The 23,313-nt window shown below is 36.1% G+C and overlaps 1 protein-coding gene across 2 annotated transcripts in view; it reads right to left on the minus strand.

Moving 5' to 3' along the window:
* The window catches only part of LOC131157195 (NADH kinase), a 49,815-nt gene extending 28,360 nt beyond the window's left edge, over positions 1–21,455 (minus strand). Inside the window, exon 1 of one of the 2 annotated variants that reach the window (XM_058111174.1) lies at positions 21,065–21,455. In XM_058111174.1, coding sequence (XP_057967157.1) covers positions 21,065–21,157 — 93 coding nt within the window. In that variant the 5' untranslated portion in view covers positions 21,158–21,455. The remainder of the gene's footprint in view (positions 1–21,064) is intronic. The other variant, XM_058111182.1, reaches the window with a different exon arrangement.
* Positions 21,456–23,313: the final 1,858 nt, after the last annotated feature.

Genomic DNA, 23,313 nt, shown 5'->3' on the forward strand with positions numbered 1-23,313 from the left:
AGGGTATTCTACGATCACAGAGCACACTTGAAGCACTTCTCCATTTTACCCAACCTGCTTTAACTCTATGTATCACATCATTTTCAATTTCTCCTTCAGCTTGCATAATAGATCCAAGGTATCGAAATCTACAAGTGTCATTTATTTTTCATCATCAAGTTTAACTTTGTCTCCAATATTCCTCCTACCATTACTGAAATTACATTTCATATATTCTGTCTTATTTCTACTTATTTTAAAGCCTCTAGATTCCAAAGATACTCTCCATAATTCTAACTCGGCCTCTACTCTGTCCCTAGTTTCATCAATTACTACAATATCATCTACAAACAACATACACCATGGAACCTCATTTTGTATACTCTTAGTCAGTTGGTCCATCACTAAAGCAAAAAGATAAGGGCTCAAAGCAGATCCTTGATGTACACCTATGATGATTGGAAATTCTCGAGTTTCTCCATCTATAGTCCTTACACTAGTCATTACTCCATCGTACATATCCTTAATGACATCAGTATACCTACTACATACACCCTTTTTTTCTAAAACCCAGCATAGAACTTCCCTAGGTATCCTATTATATGTTTTCTCAAGGTCAATAAATATCATATGCAAGTCCCTCTTCTTTTCCCTACACTTTTCCATTAATCTTCTATAAAAAAACAAAATAAAAACAAAATAAAAAACAGAAAAGGCTAATACAAAAATAAAACCAATACTAAGTTAAAAGAGCCAACCAATCCCAACGTATATCAGCAAATGCTACCAAAACACCAGACATTGAACACTCAACTAGATGCTAAAAATGCAATATGGTCCAAAATCAAATCCACAAAAGACCCATGATTTCAAAGTGCAGGCATTTATCTCCACCCAAATAACCTTAATACCCACAAAATTGGAACATCACCACAAGGTCTATATATCTTTACGCCTTCCAAAACTTCTAAAATCAACCATCAAGAAAGCCTCCAAAAAACAAGGGCACCCAACACTCTCTTGGCAAACCAAAAAGGTGTTGTTCCATAGCTTCCAAGCTACAAGGCAAGGTAAGGCAAGAATAAATGAGCTTGATGCACATCACTATCATAACACATAATACAGACATCTGGGGATAAAGCTCTACATGGTCTTCAAACCTATAGCAAGACATTGGTGTTAAACCTACTAAGAATGGCGATCCACACAGAAGCCTTTACCCTTACAGGGACTTTTGCTCTCCACAATCCAGTGGCAAGGGGAAAAGAATGAAAAACCTTATTTAGATGAGCATAGAAATTTTTACAAGAGAAAACACCCGAATTATCTAAACACTAGGTCCTAACATCCTTGTGATGAAATTGACAAAAAGAATCCAACAATCCCAAGAGAAGGAAGATTCTCAACCTCCTTATCATTAAGATGGCAATGAAAGTAAAAATCCCAAAAAACATGATGCCATCCAAAACAAGAAAAGGCGAGAAAGGAGCATAAGGATGCAAAGAGAGACATAAAATGGGGGGAAAAGCAACAAACAAGTAACCATGCCCAATCAAATATCCTTCCAAAAATGAACTATGCCCGCATGTCCCACGTCATATTCAATACAAGGAAAGAACAAAGAAGTTACATGCGAGATGAATTTAGAAGGCTCACAAGTGAAATTGTATGTATAAGGCATCCTTGATCCCTATATTAACCCAATGCCAAAGAAAATTGGTTTCAAAAGAAATCCTCCATAACCACCCACAAAGCTTACTTTTAGACAACAATGACCAAATTATTGAGAGCCAAGCCATCCTTGTCATGTCCCTATTTTGGCACATGACTAGTCATGACTCCATCTAAAATTTGATGGAGGCACTTGGCCCAGACAAGGATTTATTTTGCTCAACCGTCCTTCAAAAACAAGTTAGAAACCAATTAACAGTGAATATTTGTTGAAAACACAAGATACATCCATATATTTTATAAAGCAACGAAACATGTTTCATTCCTAGTGACAAGCTCTTTACATTGGGTTGTGCTTTACAAACAACATCTTTCACACTTCCTAGTCTACATACATAACGGCAAACCGAATACATGCTTGGCAATCTCTTGGAGAACTTCATAAGTAGGCCTCTCCTTCAGTTCAAACCTAAAATTATTAAGGAATAGGGTGAGCAACCATGAGCTTATAGACATTCTTAATTCCCCCTTGTTCAGATAAGGATTTCAACACTTTAACATATGATTTCTTATATGTATGCATAATCACAAGGTGCATGAAAACACTTTTTATTATAAGAAATACGCATGAACAAGCTCTTTATTCTAAGAAATCTCTTCATTTAAAGTTACTATCATAAAACATCCATATAACATGCATTTACACATTTTTTTTTCTAACATAGCAGTCTTGTCCCAACTAAGTGCACATTTTATCTCAAAAAAGTGCCAAATTCTAGCTTGGCCAACCACTGCCTAGTGCGGAATTACCCTCGAGTGCCAAATTCTAGCTTGGAAACCACTATTAACACAAAAATACCCTCTAGAGGTTTAGGGCCTTTTACCCAAGGGAGACACAATCCCTACTTGCTCAAATTCCATCATATCACAGCCACAAACAACCACATAGTGCCAGTTATTTCACACAATAGCAATTCAACATATGCATACACAAGCTATGCCATAGAGAGTAAAGCCATCATATTATGAAATGAATATTTATCACATGAAAAATTCCCAACTAGACAAAAAATGCAGCTATGATTACCAAAGAGAACATATATGAAGCCATATCAAGTAACTAGGGGAAAAAACAAGCTTAAACCTTCCTTATTTAGATTCAACTCCATGCAAGATTCTATTTCTATTTCCTTTGAACACCTACCTTGACTTTCAGCTTCTTCAAACTCAGTTTATGTTTCCCTCTGAATTTCCTGTATTTCCTCCTGATTTTCTCTGAATTTCCCTGATCTTCTGCAGAGTTATCTCTCTCTCTCTCTCTCTCTCTCTCTCTCTCTCTCTCTCTCTCTCTCTCTCTCTCTCTCTCTAGAACTAGGGTTTACAGCAAGAGTTTGTGGTATCCTTCTGTGTTAAGGCTGCTCTACAGGGCTGGAAAGGTCAAGACAACAGCTACTTGCTGCCAGCTGCTTGCCAAGTGTCTCCTAGGCTGGAAACATTGCAGGACTGCAGCAGCTGGTGACAACAAGGGTCCTGCAGTGATGTATCTGTGCGCTAGATGTCGGCTGCTGGTTTTCAGAGCCGCCAGGGGGCTGCTGCTGGTTTGTAGTGCTGCTAGGTGTGTCACACCTGGTTTTAGCATGCCCCATCCTATGTCTTTTTTTTTTTTTTTAATCTTTGCCCCATCTCTTATGTTGTTTATATTTTAGCATATCCCTCATAATTTCCTTCCTTCTAAGCCCCTTCTTCCACTAATAAGTCGAACAGAATTCCAAATATCAGTTAACAAAACTCAATTAGTGAATAGTATGGCTAGTATGAACTTGTTGAATGAAAAACAAAGCAAGTAATGCTAATTTAATAGAGTAGCTTAAATTTATTGTGGCCTCAAAGGTATGGTTATCACACTCCTCCTCCCTAGACCTACCAACTTGCTCCCAAGTCCCACCTCAAAAGATGATCCCTCTCCTCACCCCACCATAAAAATAAAAAAAAAACCAAAGAAAATCCAACATAGTCCTCTCAAACTCAAACAAAGAAAGGAGATACAAAGGGGTTGAGAAGACGCACACCTCTTTAAGTAATGCAATCCCCCTAGGGAGAAGAACACACCGTTCCACCCATCTAGATTGTCGGTTTTCTGAGGAGGATCGTCGGTCTTGCTCTTTGGATCCTTTGGGGGTTTATTTTTGCAAATTTATGACTAGATCCACTTCTTTATTTCCACTATATAAATCCATATGGAAGGCCAAAGTCCCCTCTAAAATCAAGGCTTTTATTTGGTTGGTTGCGCTTGATAAAATTAACACCATTAACTTGTTGCAGATCAGAAGATCTGTGAAGGCTCTCTCTAGATGTTTGTATATTTTGCTTTAACTATTTAAAATATGTATCGCATCTTTTTATAAACTGTGATTATGCTTGGAGAATGGAGGGCATGGATTAAGTTAATTGGTTTGTTAGGTGAATGTTGGGCGACTTCAGAGACAGTGGAGTTTTGGCAGTTTCTTTTGCTAGGGAAAAAAAAAAAAGGAGGAAAGGGCAGCACTCTGTACATGCATTGTGGATGGAGTGTAATGCGTATATTTTTTAGGGAAGAAGTCGTCTTATTTACTGGTTTCGTAGAAGAAACATTATTTGGTTTCTCTTTGGTGTGTGGGTCATGGAAATTCTAAATGGGTGAGAATTTTAGATATTCAGCATGGCCAGCTGTATTTGCTTTGATTGTTAGATTGCGCTGGTTTTATTTGTTCTTTTTAGTTTTCGATTTTTCTCTGTTTTTGGTTGGATTTTTTCAGCCTTTGCTAAGGAGATGTCTTATTCTCCTGGTTGTAAATTCTTACTCTATGAATAAAATTCTTCTTTTTCTATCAAAAAAATAAAATAAAAAAAATAAGCACAAAGAAGAAAGTAGATGATAGGCAAACCCTACTCCAGCCTATCCATTTAGCACCAAATGCCTCCTATCTAAGTCGCTCCAAAAATTGCACCCCAACCTTTTTATAAGACTTCTCAAAATTCAGCTTAAAATTTAAAGCTTGCTTCTTACACCACTTAAAATCTTCCACGACTTGATTAGCTACAAGGACAGCATTCAAGATATACCTACCTCCCACAAAAGCCTCTTGAGAACTAGAAATGGTATTCCTTATCACCAATACAATCCCTATCACAATAACCTTAGCAATGATCCCATGAACACTTGTAGTCAAGCTAATAGGCCTGCAATCACCAACTCTCTTCTAGGGAGAACCACTTGTCCTCCCTTCTTGTACCTTCTGGTTCCAACGTTAATATAATTCTTTTCCTTATTGAGAAAAAAAAAATCACTAACTCTAGCAGAACAACCTTTGTCATAAACAAAGGTGATAAAAGTCAAATTCATACTCTTGGGAACAACCCCATAAACATTTCCTGAACACCTTAAACATATCTGCCCCAACTATATACCCAGCAATTAACAAAGGCTAAATTAAACCCATAAGGGATTTGCAGCTTTACCCTATCCATACGGACCATACTATTAGATTACCACTTTACCTAAAAGCTTAAGCTATAAGGTTGTGGGCCAACAATGTATATCAAGCTTTAACACTCCCCTGCACGTGCAGCCAGACAACATGTGGTGAGACAAACACACAATAAGTAACACCCATGATAGGGAACACAATGATTTTTTAAACACAACACAATAAACTCAGGCAACAAGACTAAAACCCAAGACCTCCTGGTAACTAACTATGGTACCATGTTGAGATTTTTTATTAAATGAATGACCTAACACAACGATAGGTCTCTCCCTCTACTTATAATGCATATCAAATACATTTTAATGACCAAAATACCCTTACTAACTCTCACTTATTAACATAACACTAACACTAATCATAATACTAAAAGAATTAATAACCATTAACAACCTTCAGCTAGAAGATCCACGATCAGGTACTGTATCTTTGTTGCTGGTAATTTGGTCTCTTGGAAAAGTAAGAAACAAACTGTAGTGGCCAAGTCAAGTGCTAAGTCAGAATATAGGTCATGGCTCACACTACATGTGAGCTTGTTTGGCTGAAAAACATGTTGGAAGAATTGCGCTTTCAACATCAACCTATGGAGTTGAGGTGTGATAATCAAGTTGCTCTTCATATTGCCTCTAACCTGATCTTCCATGAGCAAACAAAACACATTGAATTTGATTGCCACTTTGTTCGAGACAAACTTGTGCAGAAGCTCCTTACCGCCACGTGTGTGAAGTCTGATATATAGCTCGCTAATTTGTTTACCAAAGCTTTAGGGGGTGCTCATGTTCAAGGTCTTCAATTTTGGTCGAAAATTTCAAATTTCGAGGGGTCCTAAAAGGAAATTGAGATACAGATTCAAGTTTGCAGAAATTCGACCAAAATTTCGAGATCTCGGTAAATTTCAAACAAATTTTCAAAATTTTCAAAAATTTGGTTGTTCTTCCGAAATTTTCTGGAAATCAAGGGAAAAAAAATTTGGAGGGGGGAATTTTAGTGCTGTTATGAGTGTTCTCTGACTTTATTTTGCTTTTCCCACGTGATTGTGCAAGTTGTGCAACCCATGAGTGTATACAGTGGAAAAAAGAGATCTTGCAGAGATGCTGAACAGATTCAAGCCAATAATTCCACAAATTCATCAAAGGCTTAAGACCCTATGGGCTACCACTACACAAATTTTTTTCTATAAATTAGCTTCATGCAGCAGTAGGATACATACCTCTGGAACCTTGAGAAAAGCCTTCTTCTTCTTCCATCTTCAAACTTCAAAAAAAAAAACCTAGATTTCAAATTTCCAACTGCCTCCTGCCTCCACCTTCGAAGTTCGAACTTCGAAAAGCCCTAGCCTTCAGATCCCCTCCAATGCTCCGACCCTTCGACCCTCTACCTCTAGCCTTCGGCTTCACCCTTCACCTCCATTGTCATTGCAGACTCGTAGCCAGTAGCAAGAACTCCCATCACTGCAATCTTCCTCTCGACTAAGGCTCTCCCGGAGCTGCAAACAAGAAATGAGTCATACGACCCAGTCGAGAGACAATAGACTCAAGACTCGAATCCACTGTCCACCTCCACGAGCAGTAGCCAGCACCACGAAAAAAGAAAAGGCTGAACTGCAAGCCAAATTGGTGGTTTATGTTTTAAATTCTATGTTTTAACTTAAATATTATTTTTTATTTACTCAAAATCTCGCTTCTCCCCAATATATTTACGAGATTGCCCTCCTCTCCCATTTACCCCGTTAATCCTACATTGCTACTTGCTAGTAAATATAGTAAATACTAAATAGTAAGTTTAGTAACTAAATAAAATTAGAATAATTTACTAGTTATTATCTTATTATAGTATAAATTAATAAATTATTTCATTTATTTGAATATTTTAATTTCCAAAATTTATTAATTAATAGTAATTTTGTAAAAATTATCATTAATTTTGTAATTTTAATTTAATAATTTAATATTTCACTTAGTTATTAATTCATCTTTATTTAGCATCTAAATAAGTTTATTTCAAAATTGTAGAGTAACATTCAAATAATTTTTTTTTACAATTTAGAGTAATTTAACACCTAATCATTATAGCCTAGTAATTAAATAAATTAAAGTAATTTACTACTTATTAGCTTAATATAGTTTAAATTATTTCATTTATTCAACTAATTTAATTTCCATAATTTATTAGTTATTTTGTGCATTATCATTAAATTTCGTAAATTTAATTTAATATTTTAATGTTTGGCGTATTTATTAATTTTATATTGATAATAAAACACCTTAATAATTTTATTTTAAAATTTTTGATTAATTTAAAACGTAATTTTTTATCCATTGTAACCTTGTAAGAAAGTAAAATTATCTACAAAAATGTCTAAAGGAAGAAAACAAGATCCAGCATGGAACATGGGTAGCTGATGCCCAATGTAAAGAATGGATTTATTTACAAATACTGCGGAATACAAATGAAGGGTGGTAGTGCAACAAGATTAAAAATGCACTTAGCAAATTATGACACGCAACATAATATTAAATTCTGCGACAAAGTACCTCCAGAAGTTAAGCAGGAAATGAGAATTGTTTTAGAAATAAAAACAACAGCTAAGGCAAAGAAAATAGAAAGAATGGAGGAAATAAAAAATGAATTGCATGGGAACTTGATGCAACCACAACAAATTGATGAAGAGGACGATGTTGACAATATTGCATACCCGCCTGACATTTCTCCCTATGAAAGGTCTACGTATCATCAAGCATTCTATGCTTCAAAAGAGATGGAATGGGAAAGAGATCAATCTTGTAGGTTTGCAACTAACCAACAAGGAGGCAGTTCTGGGCTAGTAGTAGTGGAAGGCGACCTCCGATGAGGCGATCTCAAGGTGTGAGAGCCAAAAACAAAACCATATGAAATAAGGAATAGCTTCCCAAGAGGGGGGGTGAATTGGATTCTTTTAAATTTTAATGATTTTTAAGCTTTTGATTTTAATACCCATAAAACAAAATATATAAATAATAATCACACTTAAAAAATACTGAAATTTAAATTCACAAATGAAATCAAAGTAATTCAATCACTCAACCAAGAATATTAGAGCTTTTGTTGATTTCCCTTTAAGCTTTTAGTATGCACTTCACTTGATCAAGATTTCCGCAGATTAACCAATGTAATCCCTTTTGGGTTTCCGCAAACGGTTAATCAAAACGTACTTTCTAAATATCAAGTACCTTTGTTTCTTTCTCACTTAAAAAAAACCTGCAACCTACACGTTTAAACCATACAACAATAGCAAGTAAATAATATAAAGTAAAGCAGAGAGAGACACAAGATTTTTACGAGGTTCGGCTTCAACAAAACCTACATCCTCGCCCTTGGCAAAACACCAAAGGGTTCCACTATATCAATTCCGTTACTGGGTGGAACAACACCTGTTTACAACCACTCCTTCTGTTAGGCTAGAGCCTGCCCCTCCAAACGACAATTTGCTCGTTTAGTCCAACGATTCAACAGCTCTGAATCGTCTAAGAATGAAGATAAAGAAATTTTGTGTACAAAATACAACTCTCACAGTAGAGTTGATTAGTACAATAATCAGCACAATGATACTTCAAGGTAATTCAAATATAAAAGAATTTGAAACTCAATACTTAGTATGAATCACCAATATAATTTTCAAAAGATGAGAGATTCTAACTTTTGAAAACTTTGCCTCAAAGTATAAATTAGTAGCAAATCAGTAATTTGAACACAAGAGAGTTTTAGATCCTTTGAGAATTTTGAACGCTTGAAGATTGCTTGATCTAAAAACCTTTGAAGATTGCCTGATCTAAAAATCTTTTGAAGATTGCTAGATCTGAAAACCTTTTGAAGATTTTTGGATCTGAAAACCTTTTGAAGATTTTTGGATCTGAAAGCCCTTGAAGATTGCTTAATTTCAAAAACCTTTTGAGTATTGCTAAATCGTTATCTCATCAAAAAAACTTTTGAAGATTTGAGCTATTTATAGATGTTTAGAAGCCATTCAATTAGTCCCAAAGATTCCCAAAAATCGCTTCCAATTATTTTAAATTAATTATGTCCAAAAACGTGGTTTAAAAAATCTTCCCATTGAGAGATTTTGTGCCAACGTTCGAGTGGCAGTTGTCTGCCACAACTTGGCAGTCGCCTGTCATAGAACAAACTCTCAACACAGAATGCTGACAGTTGCTTGCCAGAACCAAGGTAGTCGCCTGGCTTGTTCACGCAGGCGCCTGATAGGTTTAGGCAGTCGCCTGTCTAGCTACTAATTTTTTGAAAAACTTCTTTCTTATTGTGGCAGTTGCCTGGCCCTTCAATATTTGAAAAAAAATTCCTCTTTCAAAAACTTTTCTTTTCATTGTTTATAAAAATATTCTCTAGAGTATATATATAAAAATATATTTTTGAATTTCTAAGAGCTTCAAACCAATTTATACTTGAAATTAACTTTGAAGTACTTACATTTAGATCATCCTTAAAAATATAATTCTTTGATCTTCAATCTTGTTCTTCCATCATCTTTGTGGTTTCAATCTTTTCTTTGAGCTTTTCACCAATATAACTTTATTCCACATGCTCATTGTAATCCATAAGCTTTACTATGTTCTTCAAGAATTCTTTGTGATCCATAGGCTTCCTTATGCACTTGAGCTTTGTCACTTTCCTGAAAAACTTACACTTGAACCATATTAAACACATCATTGATTTGTTATCATCAAAATAAAAATTGTAAGCCTTATTAGGCCAACACCATATATTTCAAAGCCTTCTCACTATTACAAATCAAACGCAGCAAAACAAAAAAGCTTGAAATTTTTTTTCAAAAGAGGTAAAATAAAAAAAGAAATGAATAGGTTGATTTCAAAGTTCTTTATATATGATAATGTTCCACCTGAGAAGGCAAAATCATCTCATTTTAAAAACATGGTATGGGGTTGCCAATCAGCTGGAATGGGAGTCAATCCACTGACACCCTATGAAATTAGAACAAAATAACTTGATTTAGAGGTAAAAGAAATGGAAGGCCATGAAGAATAAGTGAAGAAAAAGTGGGACACATATAGCTGCACTGTAATGTGTGATGGATGGACAGGCCCTACAAAATTATCCATCATAAATTTTATGGTTTACTCAAAAGGAAGCACAATTCTTCTAAAGTCAGTAGATGCTTCTGACAAAATAAAAGACCATGAATATATATATTCCCTATTGAAACATGTTGTGCAAAAGGTAGGAAAGCAACATGTTGTCCAGGTGATGACCGATAATGGCAACGCCTACAAGAAAGCAAGTCTAAAATTAATGAAAAAATTCAACTTTTATTGGACTCCTTGCGCTGCCCATTGTATAGATCCCATTTTTTAGGAGATCGGAAAAAGAGAGGCAATAAGCACAGTGATCTTGTAGGGGAGACAAATCACTAATTTTATATATAATCATGGATGGTTGCTTGCTAAAATGAGGGAGCAATGTCAAGGGGATATCGTGCGTCCAGGAGCCACATGATTTTCTACAAACTACATTGCCCTTGATAAAAAAAAAAAGGGTAGGTTACAAAAAAAAAAAGTAGGTTTAAAATCTCTATTCACATCTGATGAATGGACTAAGCATGCTCTTAGTCGAACAAAATTGGGTAAAGAAATTGAAAGGACGGTTCTTAACCATCAATTTTGGGATAAAGTGCAAACTTTTGTAACATTTATGAGCCTATATATTGAGTATTGCATATAGTCGATAGTGAAGTGCGGCCAACATTAGGAGTTGTGTTTGAAGCAATAAAGGTGATGAAAGAGGCCATTGAAGTAGGTGCAAGAAGTGCAGGATGGGTTCTCAAAGTAATCAATGACCGGTGGGAAAGAACCCTTAAACATCCTCTTCATGCAACAGGTATAAAATATTTATAAATTTCAAGAAATTCATAAATCAAATTACTCATTACATTTTTATATTTTACTTTATTTGATTGAAAGCTTATTTTTTAAATCCAAAATGTCAACATAAAGAAGGTGTTGGGGAAGATCCTTATTTTTTGGATTCAATTAAGTTTTTAACACCCTTGAGCCACATTCCTCTGGCCTGGATCAAATTGGAAATGAGGTATATTTTTAAAATAAAAATTAAATAAAATAAGTCTTAATCCATGTTTAATTATTCATTAACAATTTTGTTTTAAGATTATTCTATTTAGAGATGCTAAAAGAAGCTTCGGAAAAGCAGCTGCTTAGAGCAACCATAGCACCTGGTAAGTATTTATATACAAATGTACAATACAAAGTTACGAACTTCATATACAATCTACTAACTTATGTTATTAAAATATCTTGCACAACTGATTGGTGGATGATGTATGGATCAAGTGTTCAAATCCTAAGGAAGCTAGCATTGCGCTTTTTGTCACAAACTGCATCTTCATCAGCTTGTGAACGAAATTGGAGCACATTTGCACTTATTCACACAAAGCAAAGAAATAGACTAGCCTACACTAGACTTTAGCAGCTTGTTTTTTGTTATTACAACATGAAACTTTGAATAAAAGATATGGAGGCCGAAATGGACAAAGTGACTGAACAAGATCCCCTGGACCTTCTTGACATATCAGTTAAATTGGGTGATGAGGATGAGTATCCACTTTTCCAGTGGATTAGACCATCCCATCTTAATGAACGAGAAGGAAGTCCCCACGCACAAATGGCCAAACATGCACGAGATAACTTTGGCATTGATGCTAATCAGGTGATGGTAGAAGAAGTAATATCTAGTAGTGATGATTCACTAATGAATCTTGGGTCTAGATATGGAGCTTCATCCACTATGCCCTCTAGTGGTGATGATGTTAATGACGACGACAATGCTAGTGGTGAAGGATCTAACCCTAGCGGTAGCAATGGGCAAGGTGCTGATGGTGGGGACTATGGAGGAAATGAGGGATGACAAGATTATAGACCAGAAGTGGAATACACACATCCTCCCCAACTAGAAGATGAGGGTCCACAAAGAGAAACGTGTCCAATTGATAAGCAGTACAGTCGTAGAAAGGGAAAAGGGAAGATGCATCAAATAGAAAAGGATATCTTTTCCCTTAGTATGGAATCTATGAGTATAGGAATAGAGCATGACTCTAAGAGTTATAGTGGTTATGAATCTACACAGAACAGCTCCTCACAATCTACACATGGCCAACCGTTTTTGTATGCATATGAGCAAGCACGACAACATGGAAATTGGAAACTACATGCCTATGGGTATGAACAAACAGGCCAAGAATATGGGTATGACCAGTATGCAAATGCAAAACAATCCTATGGACATACACAATAAGTAGAACCTGCAAGAAGACATCCTAGTACATGAAGATCTTCTGGCCAAGTAGAAACTGCCATGAACCAGATGACTATGGAGGAGCATGAACAACACATGTACACCTATACTCAATATTTTGAAAATTATTTGACATGGAGTGATTATTGTAAACAATATATGCCATCTCAAAATCCCAATGATAGGGATAGGAGAGATGACTTTGAGCCACCAAGAAGTCCATGTGGTATTAGAACATTAAATGTATGATATTTATTGAAAATGTAGTTGTTTAAATGATAATTTGTTGCCTTAAATTATTAAAGGAATAGCTTCAAAACTTTATAATCATTTGAATGTTCTTCACTTCATAGTTTGTTTCGCGATATGCAGTTTAATATCCTACACACTAAAAACTTGTCATATATGCATTTTTTTTTTTAAGTATCCATATTAAGCATAATAATCTATTCTAATATTTCCTAAAGTTTTATTGTAAATTTCCATCATTTACTATAAATTTCCGTAATTTCTTTAAATCGAAATCGAAATTTCCATCAAAATTTCTATAAATTGAGACCATCGAAATCGAAATTTAAGTCCTTGGGACTTACTCATGTTAAATTTATTTGTAGCAAACTAGAAGCATATGATATCTATGTTCTAGCTTGAGGGGGAGTGTTAATGGTTATTTGAGTCTTTTTTGTATTATTATTAATGTTAGTGTTATGTTAATAAGTGAGAGTTAGTAAGGGTATTATGTCCAATAGAAAGTATTTGATATGTATTACAATAGAGGGGGACCTACTATTGTAAATTTCAACACATACTATCAAAAATGGGGCACCAATTCTAACCCTCGATCAAAGTATAAAAGTTCTTCTTGTACAAATTTCTAGAGAACCCGATACTTTCCTCTGAATATCTGCATGATCCCTAAAGACAATACGCATCATATTACAACTCTTAAATCATACTCCTCCTATCTCTACCTACATCCGCACTATTAAAAAATCTAGAACTACAAATCCCCCTCCTTAGCCCACTTAATCTAACCTTTTTCCTCCAACTCATCTTCTCCTTCAACAATAAAGCTTCATACTCATTCTTAAGAGAGACCCTCCTAAGAGCTAGGTCCTCCAACATATTACCCAACTCATCCAAATGATCAATATTCTCCATCTCCTTCGTACTTTTAACCACAATCCCCAAAGACTTTCAGATTCCACTTTCAATGCCACCTTGAGATCTTTCAACCTCTTCATAAATCTAAACCCCTCCCAACCCTTACAAAATCTAGTATCTCAACAAAAGATAAAAAAAGGTAGGAAGATGAGAAACCCACATATTTTCAATATGGAAAGGACTGGAAACCCACCGAACTCTAGGGAACTCCAAACTAAGGGGAAAATTATACAAACTGGCCTTGATAAAATCTCTTGAGAAATGCTCGGAAAAAGCATCCTCTTACTCAACGCAATACAAAAATCATCTAACCGATGAGCCACCCCCAATCAATCAAGTAAACACAACATTGGCCAACAAAAAATTTCAGAGCCCACATTCCCCAATTAAAAAAAAAGGGCAGCCCGGTGCACAAAGCTCCCGCGTATGCAGGGTTCAGGGAAGGGGCGGACCACAATGGATCTATAGTACGCAGCCTTACCTTGCATTTTTGTAAGAGGCTGTTTCCACGCCTCGAACCCATGACCTCCAGGTCACATGGCAACAACCTTACTGTTGTGCCTGAGCTCCCACATTCCCCAATAAAATTATCAAAATACTACATACTAGAGGTAAACCGGGATCCTCCTAATTTCTCAACCCAAAAAATTTGTTGAAGATGGTGTTTTTAAAGAAGAGCAGAAATTTATGGAATTAACATTCCTTCTGCTCTTCTTTAAAAACACCATCTTCAAAAATATTAATTCCATCTAAGCCTTCTAAAGGAAGAGGCAGCATGTAAAATAAATCCTGAAGGTGATCAGTCAAAGAATCAGAAGAAAAACCATGCTGATCCCGGATTTGATCCAAAAGTAAGCCCCTATCACAACCAAAGTCACTACTATCTGCACTATCGTCATCCGAAACATCCCCCCATCTCTTACTATCCTTGCAGGTACTAGCCCTCTCACCAATTGGCTCCTCCACTACAATTAACCCACCTTTTGAATCTCCCTTAAGAATGGCTATTTCAATAGATGAATCTCAAGTTTCTTCGAGATGTTTCCTTATTTCAAAACCCTTTTGCACTTCCTTTCTCCAAACATAAACCTTTTGATCTATTTAATTATCTAAATTAGGTCTCTTACCATTTGATATTCCTTATGGACCCACAATAAAATCTTGAATTTCATTCTCATAATAATTAATATTCTTAGATGAATCTCCCCTAATTTCATTCTCAGAACCCTGCTCATTAGCATACTTCTGAACAGGAAAAAAATTACCCTCGATAATATTATTGGAATCTTTAGAAACCAGCCTTTCTATTCCTACCTCCTCCTCTTTTCTTTTATCAGAACAACTAATCCTCTCCTCTTGACCACCATGGTCTGATTTGATGCCGACCGAATCGCTGATGAAGTCGCAGCTTGCTTCTACTCTGAAGGAAGCTGAAGTCCTGCCACCAGATAGGATTTAGAAGAAAGACTATGGGCATCATTCAGATTGGGAGCCTAACTTTCAGTTTGACTATAAAAGCCAGTAGGAATAAGCTTTTGGGCCTGCCCATCCAGTTGGCCCAACTGAAGCTTAACCAGATTGCTTTCTTTCTCATTAAACAAACTCAAAGTAGGATCATGGGCCTCCTTAACTGAAATGCCCATCATCTGTTTTAAAAATGCCTACGTTGCTGTCAAAAAGCCAGCCCAGGTCTAACATTATTGTCAAAGAACCAGGCCCAACCCATCCAATCTTCATCACTTTGTCATCCAAGAAGGAAGCCCTAGCCACCTCTGAACTCAGCCCCTCAGCTGCCTCTGAACTCAGCCCCTCTTGCATCTTCCTCTAACAACAAACATACACCACCTCCATCTTACCCTTTGAAGTCGCACACGCACCAGCATCAACTCTATTACCTGAAACTATGCGACTCCATGAATGATTCTCAAAGATCTTGTTACTCCCTACATCATTAGAGACGGGATGAAGAGAGCTTACCAGAGCACTAAATGCTTCCCCAAATCGAAGCCACCCATCGCCTTTGGACCCTTCAGTAACAAATATAAAGTATCTCTTGCCTCTCCAACCAATGCCCTAATTCCAAGAACCTACCTGCCTTCATTGCATGAATCACCATCCATTATTCAGCAAAACCTACCTGATATCTTCAAACCCCCTTGCTTGACCTTCCATCAAGAGATGAAAATCCCTGCAAGAATAATATTGCAGCAGCCGATGAAAGTCTTACCCATAGATTGCATAGCTAATTCTTCTCAAGAACAAACAGAGCTACCAACTCACCCACTTTATCCAATCTCATATCAAAAGATTTCCCTCCGATCTAAACTGAACGAACCCCCACCATCAAAATTTACCAGCACCATGACAGAGCAGGATATCAATATGCAAGAAAAGACTAATTTTTTGCATGAGAGAAAACCATAGCAGAATAGTGTCAACGTTGGAGCACTGCTGGGGGAGCATCAGAACAATGATGGCTACATTCATAACCCTAGGGAGATTCGTGAGAGAGAGAGAAGTTGTTTCCTTACACACCACAAGTTGGCCCCAAGAAGCTCCCGAAGAAGAAAGAAATTCCCAATCATTAAAGCAAACACCCCAAAATACCCCTAAAGTTAGGAGGTGCAACTAACACAAATCCCATTGGTTGAAGCTATTGCTAAGAACCCATCATCCTTCAAGTGACAAATGCCAACCTGTGCAGATTCAGATAAACCACCATAACCTCCCCCTGTATCAACTTTGTTCTCGTTTGTAGATCAATCTTGGAGCATACTCTCCTACCTGCTTCAACTTCAAAATAATCATCATTTAGTATCTCTGTAGATCCAAACTGCCCATTAACCTGCTGCTCAGTAAAATCATCATATTATTCTCTTAGCTGATCAATAAGAAGCTCTTCATCCTCTTCAAATAAGCTACCCTTCTCTTTTTCAAACATATCTCCCTCATACCCTGCCACTTTAATGTCCTGGAGAACAACACCAACGAAGCCCATAAAGACAAGAAGATGGAATTCACTCAATCCGAAGCCTGAAACTTCTCATTCGCTTTCAAATCTTATAGAGAGCAAGTATACCAAACTTTAAATCTGATATTTTTCTTTATCCATATAGAAAAATTCATTAAAGGGCATCAAGGGGATGCCATCCAAGTACAAACAAAACAAAAAAGGTCCCCCAGCTCATCAAAAAAGTCAAGAATTACAAAAGAATCATTCAAAACAAGCCATTATGCCAGCTTTACATTAGCAATGCAACAGTCCTTATTTCAATCTGATCATCCTCCAGAATCTGAATAACTGACCCAAGACATGCACATTACCTTCATCGTGCCCAGCTATGATATCAATTAATCATTTCTGCTCCATGCTCCTGCGCCAAATCAGCAGCCTCCATAGCATCTGCATTGATAAATCTGACTTTCTTACCGAAGCCTTCCCAGGCCAAAATCCCCCTGAATCTGTTTTATTGACACCCAGCATAGGATCAGGGCCAATCAGCCCCTACAGCCTCCTGTTACAAGTCAGGGTAATGAATGGACTGTGCTGACTCAAAATAGCCTCCTCTTGGGTAACATAATGGACCGACTCACAGTGTACAGTGGGATCTACTGCATAAGGTTCTTTTTATTTAAATTGAACGCAGCAAACATAATGTTTTCAACAGCCACTTTAAACAGTCCTGTTGAGCATTCCGGCCTACTCAGGTTCAACTTTATTCCTCCTAAAATCAGTCATTAAAGAGTTAAGTAGAAGCTAAAATTATTTGTGGTACTGGATGGAACTCAATGGGGCAGCAAGTTAGTTGGATCAAAATTTGTAAACCATATCCAGCAGGGAGCGTGTATACTAAGTCGATTTTTGAATAGAGTGATGCAAATGCTTCTAAACTGCTCTGGCACATCTGTGCCTAACCCCTGATATGGATTTCTTGGATTTTAACAGATAGAAGTATTTGTGCTGTGAAACCCCCACGCGATGCTCATGAACTTGAAAGATCATCCTAATGGCAAAAGACCTGATGTACCCATGTATCATGCTTTCTATTGAAAATGGCAAAACCACTTCTCTTTATTGTGACAATTGGCAACCAAAGAGTCTTGCGCTGTATCACTATTGTCCTGTTCTGTCCATTGACTTAGTTTTCCTCTCAATGCTAAAATTCTGCCATTATAGCTAATTGATGTTGGAAAATAAGAAATTCTCAATTACTCGAGAAGACCTCATTTGTTGTGGACATGAATGGTGTCAGAGGTCGACACTATGGTGTCAAGGAATTTTCTCTCTTTGACACACACAGGGAGACATGCATGCAAGCAGACAGTATCAATACTCCCTGAGCCTTGAGAGATATTTTTGGCCTCCTGTTCACACTTGCATTGGACTCTAGAGGATTTAAGTAGTTATATTAGCTCCTTTTATGTTTTTATTCAGAAGTAGAAGAGGAAGAAGAATTTCATTGAGAAGTTAGAACCACCTATGAGGTGTCCCAACAAAATCCTAAATAGGTCAGCCAGAGATTATTTTATTATTCGTATGATTTAGCAGGCCAATGGGGAGATCATTCCTACAGTCTAGGCCCTGGGGATGAACTTAAATATTCAAAGAGTAGTGCTATGTTGCAAGTTAATTTTCTGTTTACAAGGATATGGAGAAAGCTCGAGGTATTAACAGTTTTGCTACATAACTTTTTCAGAAAGTAGGAAGAGATAGGGAGGAAATTTTCATAAAATTATTCGTATGCTTTGGCAGGCCAATGGGGAGATCATTCCTACAGTCTAGACCCCAGGGATGGACTTAAATATTCAAAAAGTAGTGCTATGTTGCAAGTTAATTTTCTGCTTCCAAGGATATGGAGAAAGCTCGAGGGAAGTTTTACCTACATAACTTTTTCAGAAAGTAGGGAGAGAGAGAGAGAGAGAGAGAGAGAGGAAATTTTCATAAAATCAATTCCTTAATCTATGCAATGAAGCAAACATCCATTCCTTTGGTTCGGAAGAAATGTGCGTACATGTCACCTTAAAGGGATAGACATGACCACTCCATAAAATATTGCCACACAAAAAAGAAATTGCATAAAGTCCTTCAAGAAGAAATCTCTTAAAACTTAACAGGTGTATCTATTTTATAAACTAAGAAACAAAACTTGGGAGTGTTTGACAGCCAACTTAAAAAAAAAGTAATTAAATAGGGTAATGTGATGTGAACTAGTAACGCTTGATATGAATTGTTGGCCCACAACCTAACAACTTAAACTTTTAGGCAAAACTAGAGAATTTTCAATCACCATAGGTGCACATCAAGGATCTACTTTGAGTCCTTATCTTTTTACTTTAGTGATGGACCAATTGACTAAAAGTATTCAAAAGGAGGTTCCATGGTGTATGTTGTTTGCAGATGATATTGTATTAATTGACGAAATTAGGGACGGAGTAGAGGTTGAGTTAGAATTATGGAGAGAAGTTTTGGAATCTAGAGGCTATAGGATAAGTAGAAATAAGACAGAATATATGAAATGTAATTTTAGTAATGGTAGGAGGAATATTAGAGACAAAGTTAAACTTGATGATGAAGAAATAAATAGCACTCGTAGATTTTGATACCTTGGATCTATTATGCAAGCCGAAGGAGAAATTGAAAATGATGTAATGCATAGAGTAAAAGCAGGTTGGGTAAAATGAAGAAGTGCTTCAAGTGTACTCTGTGATTGTAGAATACCCTTAAAATTGAAAGGGAAGTTTTATAGGACAGCTATAAGACCAACTATGTCATATGGATCGGAATGTTGGACGACAAAGAAACATAATATCCAAAAAGTAAAAGTTGCTGAAATGAGAATGCTTAGATGGATGAGTGGTATAACATTAAAAGACAAATTAAGAAATGAACATACTTGCGCTAAGTTAAGTATAACTCCCATAGAAGATAAGATAAAGGAGGGACGACTCAGATAATATGGACACTTGCAACGTAAGCCACATAGTGCACCAATGAGAAAAAGTGAGTTAGTTACTATGGAGGGTAGTAGAAGGGATAAGGAGTAGACCTAAAATAACTTGAGAGGAGATAGTGAATAAAGATTTAATATCCCTAAATTTGTCAAAAGAAATGATCCATGATCGCATAAATTGGCGGAAAAGGATTCATATAGCCAACCCCACCTAGTGGGACTTAAGCCTTGGTTTTGTTGTTGTTGTTATTGTTATGTGCAACCAGATTGTACGTGTGGGAGAGTGTTTAGGCCTGAATCCTGATATGATTTCATCTAACATGAACAAGGCACTCACCAAAATATGACGCAAACTCCTCTCCAAACTCCTACGCATAATAAGCCACCAATATTCCACTTATGCAATCCAGATTCAGCAATTTTCCCTTGTGGGTGCACAGAAATAATACTCTTAGACTGTATAACCAAGTGCAGAAAATTAGAAATTGACAAAACTGATAGTACTCAAAACCAAACTCCATATAAACTAAGCTACCAAGCTTAAGTTTAGAAAGGCCTGGCATTTTTCTTACTCGTACATTCTACCTAATCACAAGCCGAAAAGTGAATTGATATCACAATTCTCATCCTACAAGCAAAGAAGCACGATCACGCAAAAACCTGATATTCCACTACTCTTGGTTCATAGAATGTCTATTCCTAGCAATAGAATTGAATAAGACAGTAAAGTAATCAAAATGGTGCAGGAAGATAATTTAGAAAAAAAAAAAGTTACTCATGCAAAAATTTGTGTTATTCAATATAAGAAAAGTTATGACAGGAATAAATATTCCCATTGTCAAACTTGGAATAGTCATTTCGGTCTATTCGACGTAATGGATTCATAAAAAAATTTATTTTTTCATTTGCTTCATACATCTCCTTTCCTAAGTTATCAAATTCTTATACTATGACCATTACATTCCTAAGAATGTATATTCTGAAACAAAATGTAATTTTATTGTCAAATGAAGGAAAGAAAATGAACGAAATTGTGGGGTCATAAATCATAAGTCTTCTAGTTCTTGGTTTCTCAAAAAATGAAAAACTCAACCCAACAAAGCAAATGGTTTTGTAGTTAAACTCAGTAGTGGACCCACTGTTTTGTCGAGTCTTATGCAAAATATAAGGCTCCGTTCGATATTAAAAACAAAAGGGAAATGAGCAGCTACTAATATTCCCCTTCTTTCCTTTCCAACATTCATTTTGCGAAAACAAAATCTAAGCTTCTTGTATTCCCCTTCTTGTTCTTGGCAACCAAAAAGAAATTAAAATTTATTTCATCAGCTGTATACGTTTTATCAAACACGCAATCTACGAGAACGATAAGACGAATGCTAACATCATCTCCTCATGATTTCGCCTTCTAAGATTTGATCGGAAAAACTATAGAAGGGAAGAGAGAAAAGGAGCAAGAACCTGAGGGTTGATGATGCGAGAAGTGCCGTTGGACTGACGAGCAGGGTACACGTCCAAGGGCTTCAGAAGCAAGAGCAGTCGCCTCCTTGCCATCTCCCTCCGTCCCACTCTCCCTCTCTCTCTCTCTCTCTCTCTCTTTATATATATATATATATATATATATATATATAATATATGCTTGCGGTGGTGTGGACTCCACGCTGTGGAGTAACGCGCGGCGCTGCGCGGCCGGACGACGACGAGCCCAAGTGAAGGCGCCAAGGAGGTTTGACTGTAGCTGCCTGTGCCACAGTGCCTGCTGCGGTCGGTGGGAGTTTTTCCCGATTTTAATTTTATTTTGATTAAAATTATTTAAAAACAATTTAGATGGAATTTTAATTCTCAAATTCATGCATCTCAAACAATAGAGGATGGATTTTAATATGGTCGGGCTCCCCATTGACTCACACGTGTTAAAAATTATTATCCAAAGTAACTTTTTCTACTTAAGTCTCATTTTCCTCCTTTCACTCTATCTGCAAGTGCAGTAGTTGAGATAGTTGAAGAATGCTATGAGAGAAGTAAAGTCCGAATGTTGCAGACCATTTTTGCCACAAAGTACAAGTGAATATTAAGGAAGAGGTATAAAATGAACGTAAATGAGGCATGTTTTTCCCCATCAAGTTATTAAAAGTCTAATTCATATAGTTTGAAATTTTAGTTGAGATTCTAAAATTTGAGTTAAATTTTTTATTAGTTTGTAGTATAAATTAATGTTTTGTATCTTGAATTAGATTCTACTTAACTCAATTTGGTGATTTGAAATATCATTCTAGAACTCCCAAATGGAGGTTAGAGTTTTTTTTTAGTTTTATGACTGAATTTTTTATGTATAATTGATGAATAAATGTTTGAGTTTTTCTAAAGCAGAAATTGTGTGTATTTTGCATAGAAGAGGTACATCTTACTTCTTAATAAATATGGAAGTGTTTATTTCTAATATTTTATTTTTTATTTTTCAAAAGGTACATTTTGAAAAGATTTAGGAGGTGTGTTTAATAAAGTAATATTAATTATTCATTTGGTAAAACAAAAATTCTTAAATGAATTATCACTACCATTAAAGAACAATATAGAACAGGGATGGAAGCCCGTATATTTTTAAAAATTATGTTATTTTAAATTTATTGAAAATGTATTTATAATGAGAACTATACATATTGATTGTTTTAAGATATTTCAATGAAATGTGTAGAACTAATTTATTTTAAAAAAATTATATTCAGAATTTTCTCGTGTTAGCCCAATTTAGATTAAGATGTTAATTCATCATATTTTTTGTTTGCTTTTGTTTTAAATTTATTCTTATTATTACTTATTTTTTAGATCCATCGGTGCAAACAACAAGAGCCCTTTGCTCTCTACATAAAAAAAAACCATCAATGAAAAATGAAATCCACTATAAAATAAAATATACGCATATATGCTCTAGTAACGTATATTAGTGTGTGTGTGTGTGTCTATATATATATATATATATATATATATATATATATATATATATATATATATCTATGTGTGTGTGTGTGTGTTTTTGTGTAGCAACCTGGAAATTATAATGATTAAATAATAGAGAGAAGGAAAATTTCACAAGGGTTAAAATAGGGTTCGCCGACGAATGCCCTAATTTCGTCGACAAACTCCATGTAGTATTTGTCGACGAAAATATACCGAAATGGTGTATTTCGGACCCATTGGCTCGTCGACGAGTTCTTTACCTTCGTCAATGAACTGTCTTCTTCACCTCGTCGACGAGGCCACGTGTCAGATCACCTATAAATACGTAGAAATTGGGATTCAACATGAAAAATCTTCCTCTCTTAATTTCTCTCTCTACCCTCGGTTTCCTCTGCCTTCTCTCTACAAATCCAACCTCGTTTCTCCCCAGTTCGACGATCGGAAGCCATCACGATGATCCTAGGGAGATTCTCTACAACTTAACCGAACCAAAATTTTGATTTGAGAGGTTTGGGAATCGTCCCAAAATAAGGGTAATTAGATTGTTTAAGGGTTATTTGATTTGTAAATTTTTCTGAACCCATATTTAGTAGTAGATGTTGCTATACTAGTGTTGGGATGATTTATGTGGGTGTTGTGAATTCAAGATTTTGGAGCTTATACTGCAGGCAAGTTAGGGGACCTAGAGGGTGTTCCTAGGAACTCAGGTAAGATAATGAATAGTTTATAATTCAGGAAATATGAGTATGAAA

Source organism: Malania oleifera, chromosome 1, assembly GCF_029873635.1.
Source record: "Malania oleifera isolate guangnan ecotype guangnan chromosome 1, ASM2987363v1, whole genome shotgun sequence".
Lineage (NCBI taxonomy): Eukaryota > Viridiplantae > Streptophyta > Magnoliopsida > Santalales > Ximeniaceae > Malania > Malania oleifera.